The sequence below is a fragment of the Phoenix dactylifera genome, chromosome 5 (assembly GCF_009389715.1).
Source record: "Phoenix dactylifera cultivar Barhee BC4 chromosome 5, palm_55x_up_171113_PBpolish2nd_filt_p, whole genome shotgun sequence".
Taxonomy (NCBI): Eukaryota; Viridiplantae; Streptophyta; class Magnoliopsida; order Arecales; family Arecaceae; genus Phoenix; species Phoenix dactylifera.
In genome coordinates this window covers 3,927,927-3,942,144 of record NC_052396.1, presented here as the reverse complement: position 1 = coordinate 3,942,144, position 14,218 = coordinate 3,927,927, and the positions used below count along the sequence as shown (strand labels likewise).

The 14,218-nt window shown below is 38.6% G+C and overlaps 1 protein-coding gene across 1 annotated transcript; it reads right to left on the bottom strand.

Annotated features, from left to right (window-relative positions):
* Positions 1-5,003: 5,003 nt before the first annotated feature.
* LOC103711662 (60S ribosomal protein L15-2) lies at positions 5,004-11,051 on the bottom strand. Its single transcript, XM_008797902.3, has 4 exons — positions 10,944-11,051; positions 10,577-10,743; positions 5,598-5,795; positions 5,004-5,469 (listed from the first exon to the last, which is right to left on the bottom strand). The coding sequence occupies exons 1-4, from the start codon at positions 10,945-10,947 to the stop codon at positions 5,224-5,226; spliced, it is 615 nt and encodes a 204-aa protein (XP_008796124.1). The 5' UTR covers positions 10,948-11,051; the 3' UTR covers positions 5,004-5,223.
* Between the last annotated feature and the right edge of the window lie 3,167 nt (positions 11,052-14,218).

Here is a 14,218-nt window from a genome sequence, read left to right as displayed (position 1 = left end):
CTTGCTTATTTGCAAAAAAAAATTTATTTTTTTGCTTTCTTGTGTGTTTAATTGTGTTTTGAGTGGCGGACTGACCGTGAGAGAGCCAGATTTTATTATCACTATGTTTGTGCGTCTCTGTGTGTGTGTGTGTGTGTGTGTGTGTGAGAGAGAGAGAGAGAGAGAGATTAACATGTAGACTTAAGAGTGTGCCTAATTATAACCCAACTGTAAAAATAGATTAATTTTATTTTCATTATGTGATGGTAATTGCATATCTCTCGATCTGAGGGATCCATGCGAACTAATGTAGGCCAGTGATAGACACTTTAATAGCTAAGTTGGATAGATCAAAGTTCTTGTCTGGTGGTTTACGAGGCATGGGTGAATTATATATCCTGAAAAAGACGTGAGATGCCTAGGAAAAAGGATCCATTACCCACCATTGGAGAATAAAACTACGTTGGATGTTATAAAGAAATTTGTTAAAGTTATGCTGGCACAAAAAGAAATTAATATGTTAAGCCATGCAGCTTAATGGTGCAAAATCTTTGTTTTCATTATGCATTTGCCAGTGTTATTATTTTGTCTCAAGAACCAGCCCAAGTTATTGGAAAAGATAGAGGCATATCAACTTATCTCATGTGGCGCCTTGCTATCCATGTGTAGTGGAACAGGTGAACCCCACTAGGAATTAATTCTGCAACCCGAGAGAGAGAGAGAGAGAGAGAGAGAGAGAGAGAGAGAGAGATGTGATTTAGAACTGGGGAATCTCCCGTTCAACCTCAAACTGGAAGAGTCGGACCCTTCACAAATTGGTTTCCTTCACTCGCTTCCCTTCTTCCTTTGACTCTTTTCCTCTTTTCCTTCCATCGTTCTCCTTCATGAACTAGCAGGAGCCATGGCTTGGGAACCTAGAAGTCTTTTTTCTCTCGAGTGAAGCGAGTCCAAGCAACGACTAGTTTGAGAAAAGGAATATAGATCGTGCCTTGGCACTCTTATATTTGCATTTCCTTATGTATATTAGATATACACAGTAGGTAAAATCATACTTCCTTGGAAATGTGATTCGTAACTTTTTCAATGCATTCTGCCATTGTCATGCTTACTTGCATTTGTTTGATGTTGTATATATCGGATATAAACAATATATGTAGCCCTCCTTCCTTGGACATGGATACATAAATTCTACAGACTGTTTTACCCTTATCAAGCTTCTGAAGTGTATAAATGTCACGTCCTGAACCAACCATATAACAGACACCGTATACCTTTAAGGTGAACTATAGAGACATGCAAGGCTAATCGAATAACATTCTGTTCTGTTTATAATATCAATAATAAGATAACCTCAATCCTCAAGAACTAATGTAATCAAATTCCACAAATCATTTTCATCAACATATAATCCTGGATAACCAGAGTCATAAATCTTCAAGATAATATTAATGTAATCCAGATAAAAACCTCTGGATCTAAGCTAAACTAACAAAATGACCAAATTATAAAGATAACCAAAGCAACTAAAATTTACAAAATGCATACAAAATAACTAGCATGTTTCCTAGAGTCCCCCGAGCAATTATAGTTCAGAATCTAAAAACAAAAAAAGAAGAAGAAGAAGAAGAATGAGCTTGACAACCCAGTAAATAACAAATCACTGCAGAGTGGGCAAAGCATGTTAACACATAACAAATCAAATGCATATCATTGATTCGGAAAAATCTCATACTTATCAAATATTTGCGAATAATATCTCTTTTTTTTTTAAAAAGCATATTTTTCACAAAATGATCCTAATTTTAACTTTTGGCTATGTCCACGTTATCTAGTGGCATAGGTCGGATAACAGATCCGATAATAGATAACAGATAACAGGCCCTCAAATAACAACTATTTTTATCATCAATGGTGTACTGTCGAAACTAGTTTTTCAAATTACAAGTCAATAAGATCTACATATAATTCTCATTGGTGGGGTCAGATCAGATCATAGTTATGCTAAACATATAAGTACAAAAGTCATTATCCCAAGTTACCCTGTCAAATTTCATAATTCATTTTCAACATGTCACATGATCAGAATAATTGATTTTTAGAAATATAAAAGATATTTAATTCTTATATTATTTTTTGACATAAAATGTAACATGCCCGACTATTTAATCAAAAAGATGCAAAAATCATAAAAACTACCTTATCAAATAATATACACTATAACGTACCAAAATTTTTGAGAAATCATACCGTGAAAAGTTAAATCACTTACCTTGCAAATGTCAAAAATTCAAATAATCTAAAAAGGCCATATGGATGCTTCAAGATCTAACAATTCAAAAACATACATTTGCACCTACTCAACGGTATATTAATGTTGTCAAGTAATATCTAAAATTTCCAAAAATCTCAAAAATCTCAGATTTCTAAAGTACTATCAAGGGGAAATGGGTCACTAATATTATCCTATTTCCTGTCATAGGGCGGAAAATGGAGGTGGCGCAGTGGAAGCCCCTCTAGGGCTATAGCTGAGAGAGAGAGAGAGAGAGAGAGAGAGAGAGAGAGAGAGAGAGAGAGAGAGAGAGAGTGAAAGCGAAAGAGAGTGAGAGGGAGCAAGGGGGAGTGAGAGAGAACGAGAGGGATTGATGGAGGGAGGGCGTGAGCGAGAGTGAAGAAGAGAGCATGAGAGGGAATGGGGAAAAAGAGGGTGCATGAGGGAAAGAGCGGGAGAGAGCGAGAAAAGAGAGAGACCAGAGTCCAGAGAGAGGGCATGGTGTGGAAGAATAGAGGGAGAGAACGTGGGAAAAAAGGCGAGGGCACCGCCTTCTACGACAAAATAGTAATGCCAATATTCAGCATGCTGTGATGAAATCAAGATTGTCGCTAATACATTTGTGACAAAACTATTTTGTTACTAAAAATATGTAAATATTGTTTCCAAATATCTATTTTTGTCGTGAAAAGTTAGCACTAAAGGTCGCATACATCGTTTTCTGCTATGAGTAATTTTTTTTTGACGAACCACAGAAAGGCAGCTACTGGTGATGAGACTATTTCATTGTCCAAAATCAAGTATCGAAGATGACATGTTTTCATTGCAAATTGCAAATTATTATGCGACCAATACATCTTTGTTGCTAAAGGCTAACTATTAGCAGCAAAATAATTTTGTTACAAAGTGGCAAATTAGTAATGAAAATTTATTCATAATCAATAATACTCTTTAGTGAGGAAGATAATATTTGTCAACTTTGAGATTAATATTTTGTCAACTTATATTAAATTATTTTATAGATAAAATTTATTTCGTCATCAAAGTAATTTATTTCTAGGAAAAAAAATCTTTTTTTAATATTTCTATAATATATTATTAATATATCATCCATATTTTACAAAATTCATCCACCAATGACATATTTAGACCTAAGATCATGGAATCCATTAAATAATAAATCAATAATAAGTCAAAGATATCAAATATCCATATAATTTGTTAATTTTGATAAACATAATATTCCTGCAATAAAACTGAAGCCCACTAAATAAAATATCCCAATAACAACCACAATTACAGCCCAGTCCAAAATCTAACAAAATACAGCATTACTAGTTGGACAGAGCAGAGAAAGATTGGGAAGTCTAAGAGGTGGGAGACTCTGAACTATGTTGCTAGTGTTCAACAAAGCAGCGGTACTCAATGCTCTTGGTGTAGCAAGAGCAATGCATGGAATGGTTGTCGTCGGGTTAGATGTGCTAGTTTGATCCAAAACATTATTTTTTTAGCATGTACTACTTGCACCAATGTTGTAGGCATCAGCACTAATGGCACGAGTATTATTATACTGCTAAAAATTTGTTCTTTTCTAAGCGGTCCATCCACCATAAATAATTTCCACCATGAAATTTATGACTCATTCATGCATGTGGGACCCAGCTCTAGATGTTTATCTTGGGCACGCAATCAGGTCAAGGGCCAAGCCAAACCAAACCAAACCTCATGATCAACCAACTCTAACCAATCCAATCCCCCAAAGGTAAGTCATCACACCGGCCCGAATATACCTGCCTTCAAAATTTAGAACTTAGAAAGAGTTTGATTCGAGTCAGATTGGATTACGGCAATGATAAACTATTGACCATAATTTTGTCGAGTTGAATTGGAATGTACGTTAGGCCATTGGAAATACAGTTCAAATGGTGTTGACGTTGTATGGAAGACCTGGCATCAAGATTCTGTTGTGGCTCTGTACAATCAATCAGGCCTATGCTGCTAACTGAAGCACTCACATGTCGATGAAATTTATTTCTATTATGTTTGATGTTGAATTGAAATGCTCGTTCCTCAATTGGCGAGACAGTTTAAAATATGTTTAGTTAGAAGGTGTTGGGCTTTGAAATAGAAATGAAATGGATGGCTTTTATTTTAGCCTTGAAAGAAGTCTCATTCCTATTCCAAGAAAAATAAAAATTTCCAATCCTTCAAAACCCAACCAAATGTCATTTCAATTGTAATTCCAATCACAAATAAAATGCATCGAAAAATATAACAGCTCCGACCTGATTTCCTTACAAAACCTAAATGCTGTTAACATTGCATAAAGACTATTTAACATCAGGCCCGTGATGCTCGACGTTAGACATAGCTTCTACCATATAACAGAGAAGAAACTAGAAACTAGATATTACAACTTCTAAAAAATATTTTCTTTTGACTTCTTGTAACAATATATATATATATATATATTACTAAACAGAGCAAAAGCATTTTTTTTAAATAATACCAAACATGCTAACTCATTTCTAAGCCAGATTGGAATCCCTAGCGTTTCTTCGTGGAGAGACTGAGAAGAATTGGAAATGAAGATAGAATCACTGGTCATTTCCAACAGAGTGCCGCCAGTCTAAGATGGTTTAGAACCACAAGTACAAACTCTCAGTCTTCACCAATGTTCCAGAATTTATCTAAAGTTTAGATCAACAGACACAAGCCGGTTCCTAAAGGCAATGGAACTAACTTGAAAGCAAAGTCACCACAAGACTAGATGCAATATATTAATCTAGCATAAATGCACCACCAAACATGGAATGAGATAAATAAATGTACCACAAAAAAGCCCATAAACTGCTGAACTTCAAGACTTGAGCACATTTCAAGAGTCGAGCAACAGCTAAAACAAACACACCAAAAATGACAGGATTGAGTTCAACTGAAATTAAATCCAGAAAACACCAGCTAAATAAACAAGCTCAACGATATCGGCGAAGAGACAGTGTCTGGTTCCTCTTCCAGGTTGCCCTGCGCGATGGCCTGGCCTTGTGATGCAGGTGACCTTTGCCACGGAGGCCACGGTATTTCTTGCCAGCTGAAGTCAGTCCACGAAGCTCACGATGTTTGTGGACACCCTTGCAGATCCAGTTGATCCTTGGATCATTGCGAATTGTATTGTGAGCCGCATCAACAAGGATAACCTCAAAGTATTTGTATGTTGAATCCTACAGGAAATAAAGATAAAATGATGTAAATGCATGAGAGTAGCGCGAGACATTGGAATGCATAAAAAATAAAAGGTAATATTTATGCTCCCAGCAGTAAATCTTGCACCAGAAATAAGCCATCAAACCTCATTGATCCAGTAAGAGTTGAGCACTCTCAGACCTCCCAACTTCCGACCAGCTCTCTCCTCAGCAACTGACCTCTTGTTTCTTTGGAACTTCAGTTGGGTGATACCCTGATTCTTGGGCTTCCCATAAACAATACCCTTAGGAACAGGTCTCTTCCTGCCACCACGTCTAACACGAACACGATAAATCACATAACCCTGCATGTACAGGAATGAAGCAATTAAACCAAAAAACAATAAGAGCTTAAAATGCAGCCATCTGCCAGATATTTTGTACAAAGAAAAAAGGGGGTAGAAGTAGCATAACTGGAGCAAGAAGAAAAAGGCAGAGGTCTGAAATAGGAAACTGCTATCACAGGAAACAAGATATACGCAGTCTAAGGGAACCGATTTGTTTTACTTTGTACTCAGTTCCTTCACTGGTTTTACCTTATATTTGAAAAACAAAACTGGAGTCTGCTTGTACACTATTACCAAGGACATCTATAAAGCATTCACCCAGCAAAGTAATTGACACATAACCTAGCATGCTTGATTTTCAACTATTAACCTCTACATGCAAAATAGTCATGGCTATAGCTTATCTTAATCTATTTTGACATTAAGCTGCATTACATAAATATAATTTGGAAAGATAACCACAGAAATCAAACAATTGCATGAAACTTCAATCTCTTATTTCAAGAGAAGCAATTGATAGTTCATAAAAATTTACCTTTTCAAGGTAAGCCCAAACTCCATCAATCTCTTAATATTGAACCAGATATACACACCAACCAACTCTCACCAGATGCAGTTGAGTAGAAGATAACTGGAAATAAAATCCTCAAATTACGTGATCAGTTTTACATTCCTAAAAGCAAAGTCTTGGTCCAAAGACTCTATTACCTGGAAAAGACGAAAAAATAACATTGTATACATTTATTTAATCTCCGATGCAACTGGATACATAGAAGCTGCCCAAAGTTTCTTTTAGAGAAAATTACATTAAAATTCTACAAAGTTGGACCCTCCACGAATTTAGCCACTTTTTGAATTTGTTTTCATATTTGTTCACCGCATATGAGAAAAGCCCATTGCACCTTTTTTGACCCATCAAAACTACAAATGCACCATTCATTTGTCTTTACTCCCTGAATAGGTTAAATACCTATTTTACCTTCTTTTTTCCAATGCCACTTCAAAAGAGGGGTGTTTTGACAGAAACTGGCTCTGGTTCCTCTCTACATGTGCCAAAAACATCACCCTCGTGCCTGGTCTAGTTGATGCTGCTAGCACCTTCGTGGCCTGCCGAAATCTAAACCTTCCTGACAATGATCATCAGGAGCGGCCACCACCCCATGTTGAGAAATCATTTTGTGGCACATTGGAGGAAACACCCTTGGTCAATGACTTATTCAACCTTGTGCATCTAGATACTGACAAAGCTGGGGGAGGTGTAAATGATGCACTTGCATGGATGGCATCAAACTCGGGGGGTGGAGGGAAGTGAAAGAGGCGAACAACACAGGTGGTCATGCATCCAAGGTTGTGGACTTCACGACCTATGATAGCGGCAGCCTTGGCGAGAGGGAGGGCAAGGCAGTGGTGGTACACAACATACCGAGTGCGAGGAATCACTTGCCCGTACCGAGGGTGCCATCAACGACTTCGAAGGGGACAGCAGTGGCCATCCAAACAAGCCACAAAGGCACCAGCAGTTGACTAGGCAGGGTACAGGAGTCGTACCATCGACCAACAGAAAGGATCAAAGGTGGAGGGTGCGAGGATTGCAAATCAAGCAAGGAGGGGGCATGCCATATGCTGTTTCTTTCATTTCAGAATGTGTCATCATTTTTTCATACACCTATCACATATCCAGCATGTAAGCCGATATACGCGCATCCTGCATATAAATATTTTACCAGCTAAATTTAGTTGTATGATTTTTAGTACCATGCCATGTAATCAATGTATGAGGATGGGTGGGAGATGATGTACACTTTGGAGTTATCATGACCTGACACATTATTTGGGACATGATTCGGAACATGCAATGGGGCATAGATGCAAGTACCTGCCTAGGGTGCAGTATAAGAGCAATACTTGATAAACTCCCTTTTGACATCACCTAGCCTTAGTGCCACACATCCATTCATGTTTGGACCAAACAACAAGACATCAAAACCAGAATCATAAGTCTTAAAATCAAGTCCACTTCTTGTCTCTCTCTATATGTCTACTACTTTTTTAAGAAATTATGTCTACAACTTCTGACTTATATATTTTAACTTGTTTGACTTCGCTGACATGCAATTTAAACTGATGGATGCTTGGTGCTATCCAAAGCTGCCACATGAGCACAAAACATTAAGACTCATGTCTTCCCATGTCATACTCTCCCACCCACGTTCTTGGCACAAGGCAGTACAAATCTATTGTATCCTGTTTAAGTAGTAAAAATTATACCACTCATTTGGAACCAATAAAGGAGTGGCATCTTCCATGGGCCATTTTCATCTGCATCTATATGGTTCCATAGATGATTTCACCCCTCTATTTCACGATAGCATTTCACAAAATTATGCTCACGCAATGAATGATACTTCAGTTGTCCCAAAAAACAGAATATCACATGCCCCTCCCACAAGGATCTCAATCCCTTGCCTTCCACATATGATTCCTCTCTTTGTCAATGGCACCATCCCTGTGGCCCAATTGCTAAACGTTGCTAATGCCTCTGTGGCCTGTCCAAGTCGCCACCAGCCTCACCATCGATGTCACTAACAATACCCTCGATGACGGCTAGTGGTTCCATGTCCTTGCCACAACCTGTGCTTACCTTGCCATGCGTCGCCACCACCTCCTCCTTGATGAGGTCACTGCCACCATCTACTGCAAAAAAACACGCCCTCAAATGCATAGCTACCTACATTGCCCGCCTTCCTCCGCACCTCTAGTTCAAAATTGACCATTCCGTCAAGCACACTATTCGCACCTCTAACTTCGTTAGGATTGAGATGCAAAAGGACGACTAGGTCATCAACCAAGGTGCTTCCTGTTCCAATGTTCCACCAAAGTGATTCCTTACCATGGCATCACAGGCACTCCCAATGGTCACCATCGAGGAGGAGGTAGGTCCAATATGCCACAAGGGCACCATCAATGTCAACCAAGCATGTCATGAGGTAGTGCCATTTTTGTGGAAAGGAGGAACCAGAGCTAATCCAATCAAAACACCTCTTTTCAAGTGACAAAAAAAACAAAGAAGGGTACATAACATGATATGCCGTACTGGCCCGAACCGGGCGGTACGGAACGTACCGTACCAATTCGATACTGGTATTCGGTACGGGTGGCATACTGACACTCGATACATCAAAAAAAATTTTGTACCATACTATACCGACACTGTCTAGTGTGGCCGGTACGGAGTCCGGTACCAAGATGGCGAAGCTTGGGTACATTGAGCATTTAATCTATTTGGATAATAAAGACAAACAAATGATGAATATGTAGTTTTGATGGGACAGAAAAAGATACAATAGACTCATTCTTGTATATGAACAAAGGTCAAGTGAATTCAAAACATGGCCAAACTTGTTGAATGTTCAACTTTGTTATGTAATTTTCCGTTTCTTTTACAACTTAACAGTGAACCGGCTATTAACTATGTCAAGTTTTCTAATATAATCATGCTTCCTATCAACTGGTTCATTTCTTCAACGGTCGCATTATTTTCAAATTTGACCAAATTAGAAAACAGAATCACTCTTTACCAAAATTCTAGAACTAAATCTAACGAAAAAAGTGCCCCAAAATTCAATTTGAATCATAGTATGTTGTACCGTACCGTACTGGATGGTACCAAGCATACCGTATCGTGCCGGTCCGGTACCGATGTCGGTACACCAGGCATACCGCAGTGTGGCTCCAGTACAGAATCAAATACCGGTAGAGCGAACCTTGATTTGAATTGAATAGCACTCATGCGGACTGTTTTCAACCAAAATTAACTATATAATAGGTCTCTTATGGAAACATGTGATGAGTGAGTCAACAAATTTTGCTCTTGGATTTTTTATGGACAGGAGTTTCTATGCATTTTAATTTTGTTGTTGCAAGAAATTTTCCATTACATAGCAACAAGGACTACTGACAAAAAAGGGAGGGAAATGACAGCAAAAGCAAACAAATATTACAGTATTCTAAAATTACCTGTGACCAAAAAGCATCGCACCAATATTTTACAAATGAAAGTAAAAACTACCATCACAACATAATTGTAAAATCAATATATCATAATCTTGGCTTCGATTAATATACTGAGCAGCATGATAAATGATATTTAAGTGGATTATCAATGTCTCCCAACATGTCTATTTCACTGTCACCTAATAAATCTTTTCTTCATATCTCTTTTCTCTTTCCTCACTACACTCTTCGATTCAATCACCATGACCGGTAATTTAAATTGTTCCATCAAAGAGAAGCATCATTTTCATGTGCATTTAATAAATGCTATTTTCTGATGGGAATATGATGATATAAGAACACATTCTTTTCAAACAACAAGTAGACATTAGATAACAAGTAGAAATAAGATACTATCTCATGCTTTCAATCTATTCCTTTCAGCAGGAACAACAGACCCACAAACAACGATAAAGAGTCATAAGCATTTCTAACAGGTTAAGAATACATTCCTCTTATCAACCAATACATCATGCAAGACAGCCATACAATCCAGCATACCCTTCCTTTGGGGGAAAAAAAAAGGAAAAGTAAAAAGGAAAAAGGAGGGATAATTCAAAAGTGAAATCCATTGTCTCAACCTAAGTGAAAATTTTCAGATTGAAAGATAAAAGATAAGATAAGAAAATAATAACTAATCCAATGAATCCAAACGGAGACCCAATCTGCAGGGAGCACAGATCTGAAGTATAGGAGAAATCCAACAAGGGCAGCACAAACGCATTGAAATCTAACGGCCAACATACCTGCTTGGCCTTGTAGCCAAGGCGTCGGGCCTTGTCGGGGCGCGTCGGCCTGGTGACGCGGACGATGGCGGGGAGCTGGCGGTACTCCCAGCACCTCACCCTTTGCAGGAACCGCATAACGTCCGACTGCTTCTTCCTCCATAGCTCCGACACGTACTTGTAAGCCCCTGGAATCCCAACAAACAACTTACACAAAGAGAAAAAGGATAAATCTAAAGAAGAATCAATCCGACCCTGGATATGGATCAGCTATAATGAAGAAATGCGCAATGATTTCAGGAGATCAAATGAGAAATATGAAACCCTACTTCAAAATGCACTGGAATCGGCGAAGAACCGGTCTATCTATTGAGGAAAGGAAGCTCACCCATGGCTCCAAAGAAGCTCTCCGAGGCGTCCTGGGGTTAGGGTTTTTGTCGGGGCGGGGGCGGCTCTTCGCAGGAGGAGACGAGCTTATAAAGCACAAGAGAGGTCTTCCAAACAAGAAATCAGAACCGTCAAATTACCTTGGTGAAATCTGAACCGTTTGTTTGTCGCCCGAACACTGGATCATGGTGACGTTCTTGCTTTAGATCTCGTGCGACAGTTACTCGGACGCGCACTATTAATAAAAGGCCGTTCATGCCATTCTATGGCAACGATAGTTGTCTTTGCTGGGCTAGAAGTTGGGCCGTTTTAGGCCCACTGATGACAAATGTACTCCATCCATCATCCTTGCAAGCCTCGACCGTAGGTTTCATTGCATTTAGAGGTGGCAATATGATTAGGTCAAGTCAGGTCAGATAATTAGCGGGACAAATTTAAGTCCGATGAAACATTTGTCAACTCGAACCTCATCCATTTATTAAATAGATTAAAAATTCAAGATTAATGGTCGGTCAACTTGTAATAATTTAGGGCTTCATCCAGAAAGGCTATAGTTGAAAGATATTATTTGGATTTCTTGGTTTTATATATAAGTATTTAAGATGGACTCACCTATAAAAGCTAGTCAGAAAATGTTATTTGATCATATTTAAAGACCTCCCCAAATGTATAACTGATGTGATAGTAAATACATACCTATAGAGTCCTTGCATATTTTGGATACCAAATAGGTTCTTTTTTTTGGACTCATCTTAGTTTTCCCTTTGATGATTGACTGGAATCAAATTCCAACAAATTTATTTTTTCCCTTTTTGTTACCAAAAAAGAATTGTTTCATTTTATTTGATATACATGGGAGACTTGGCCACTTTGTAAAGTTTGTTTGACTGGCAACTCTCCATCTAAAATAGCATCTTGCAAGAATTTATGGTCCATCAGATGAGAACCTGCATGTTCCTTAAAGTGACTTCCATAGCTGACAAATCGACCAACACCTAGGATTCATCCACTGGTGAGTGCACTCTTGATCACCTGTCCAATGACAAAAGCAATAGTGTGCTCCATCCTGTGTCCAGCTGGGGACGAACCTAATATCACTTTACAAATCTTTCAAGAATTCTAAGGGGATTTCTTCGATCATCTGCACCAGGGACCCACTATGATGTTGGATGTAGCCCCTGTTCTACTTGAGATTTTTGAAGTCAATATGCCTAGAGAGTGCCACTAGCAAAATCTCTCTGACTCTCTCTCTCTCTCTCTCTCTCTCTCTCTGTGTGTCTCTGCGTCTCTTCAGAGTCTATCCATCAATCCAAGCCTACTTCATCTGAAATCTTTTGGGAGACATTACATGCTTGTTCACTTTTACTGCAAAACTGTCGGTATGTTCTAGTCTTGCCAGAAATGGCAGACGACAACGATTAGCAGCAGCTTCTGGCCTTTTTGACCAAATTCCATCCAATTCTGTAACCAAATTCTTTGCAGGGTCAAATGAAAGTGGAAGTTGCCTTGCCACCAACCAGTGTTGTTATGCTGTCGCTACTTTTTGATTTTTTATGGCTGAATCTTATTTCTTTCTGTGAAAATTTTGCCAACCTTTCCCCAATTTGTTCTTTCTTCATGCAGTATATTTGGTCTGATGAAGTTATTTCATAAATTGCAAGCCTCGATATAGAATGCTAGCTTTTTAGCAGAATTTGATCATTTGAATGTTGAACTTCAAGTGGTTTTATTATCAACTATAGCATAACCTCCAAGCTTATTAGTTACGTCTTCTCTTGCAAATGCTCTTAGCAGTCTTGAAGCGCTAAACTGCTTCAACACTTCAAATATAGATGAACTCGAACTACTTAATTACAATAACCATGGAGTTAAAATTTTCAGACTATAATTCCATGGACATATTTGTATAAACTTTTGGACAGTCTTTTGCTTCCATTTCTTTTCCAAGTTATTTGTTTTCCTCATTGATATTATGACATAGTTGGAAACTACGAAACACGGAGTTCAGGTGAACACCCTAATGTCGCCACTGTAATCCTGAGATGGATCTTGGATAGCACCAAGTCTAAAATAGTGTAATTTATTGACAAGATCACGAAGCTGGTAAGTGACCTCTTTCACTCACAAGAGAAGGATGAGAACATAGATCTTTCCGATGATGCAATAGGATCTTCCTTTATGCTTTCTGCTACGGTCTTTATCATCGTTGTTTTGATTCCTATCCAAAAAGCTTGATGAGCATTTGCCACCAGTACTGTGCACTGCCCTCTCGCATGTATAGTATAACTTCTCGCAGCTGGATCTTGAGTGTGAGTTATTTGGATGTTGTCCAAGTGCCATTACAAATCTAAGAGAAGTTCGGCAGGCACAAATGACTTCCTATATCTGGGTGTTTGTTAAGTTTTGAACTATGTTATTGCAACTGTTGAAGAATTTTTGGCAACTGTGTCCCGCTTTTTCTTTCAAGTTGGTAGCTACATTTCAGATTTAATGTGCAAATTAATTGCTAAAAAGGAAAGATGCACATAGGGCTGTGTTTTGAGTTTTAAATGATGTATTCTTTTAGAATAATTTTAGTTAGATTTTTACATATGTGATGCACTGTGAGGACCTGTGCAGGCGTGTGTTTAGTCCCACATCGGTTATTGGCTGGGTAAATCTTGGGTATTTATACAGGATCAAGGAACCCAAATAATACCTTCCGGCTAGCCATTTCGGAGGAGATCCTGAGTTGTGACAAATGGTATCAGAGTGAACTCGGCCCATAGCCTATATGGACTAGGAGATACTACAGCCGGGTTCATGAAGGCTGACCATGGACCGATCGTAGTGTTTGTGATTATATTTGAATGGATTTGAACCCTTAGCCTGACGAGAAAGTCAGGGCTTGAACGGGGGGTATGTGAGGATCCATGCGGGCGTGTGTTTAGTCCCACATCGGTTATTCGCTGGGTAGATCTTGGATATTTATACAGGATCAAGGAACCCAAATAATACCTTCCGGCTAGCCATTTTGGGTGAGGTTCTGGGTTGTTACATGCACTTTGGAAGAAGTTGGCACACTCGAACAAAGGTTTTTTTTTTTTAATATCTTAGATATCAGTTACCGGCTGAGGTAGAGCATGGTAACTTCTAAGCCATTGCCACACATGCAGGAGAGTCCATTTGAAGCTAATATTTCTGATTAAGTGCTGCTGTTGCAATATAGGAGGGAATCCAAAGGATTATTGTTTGGCCTGTAACTTCGCTGCCTGAAGATAACCATGCATACTGTCC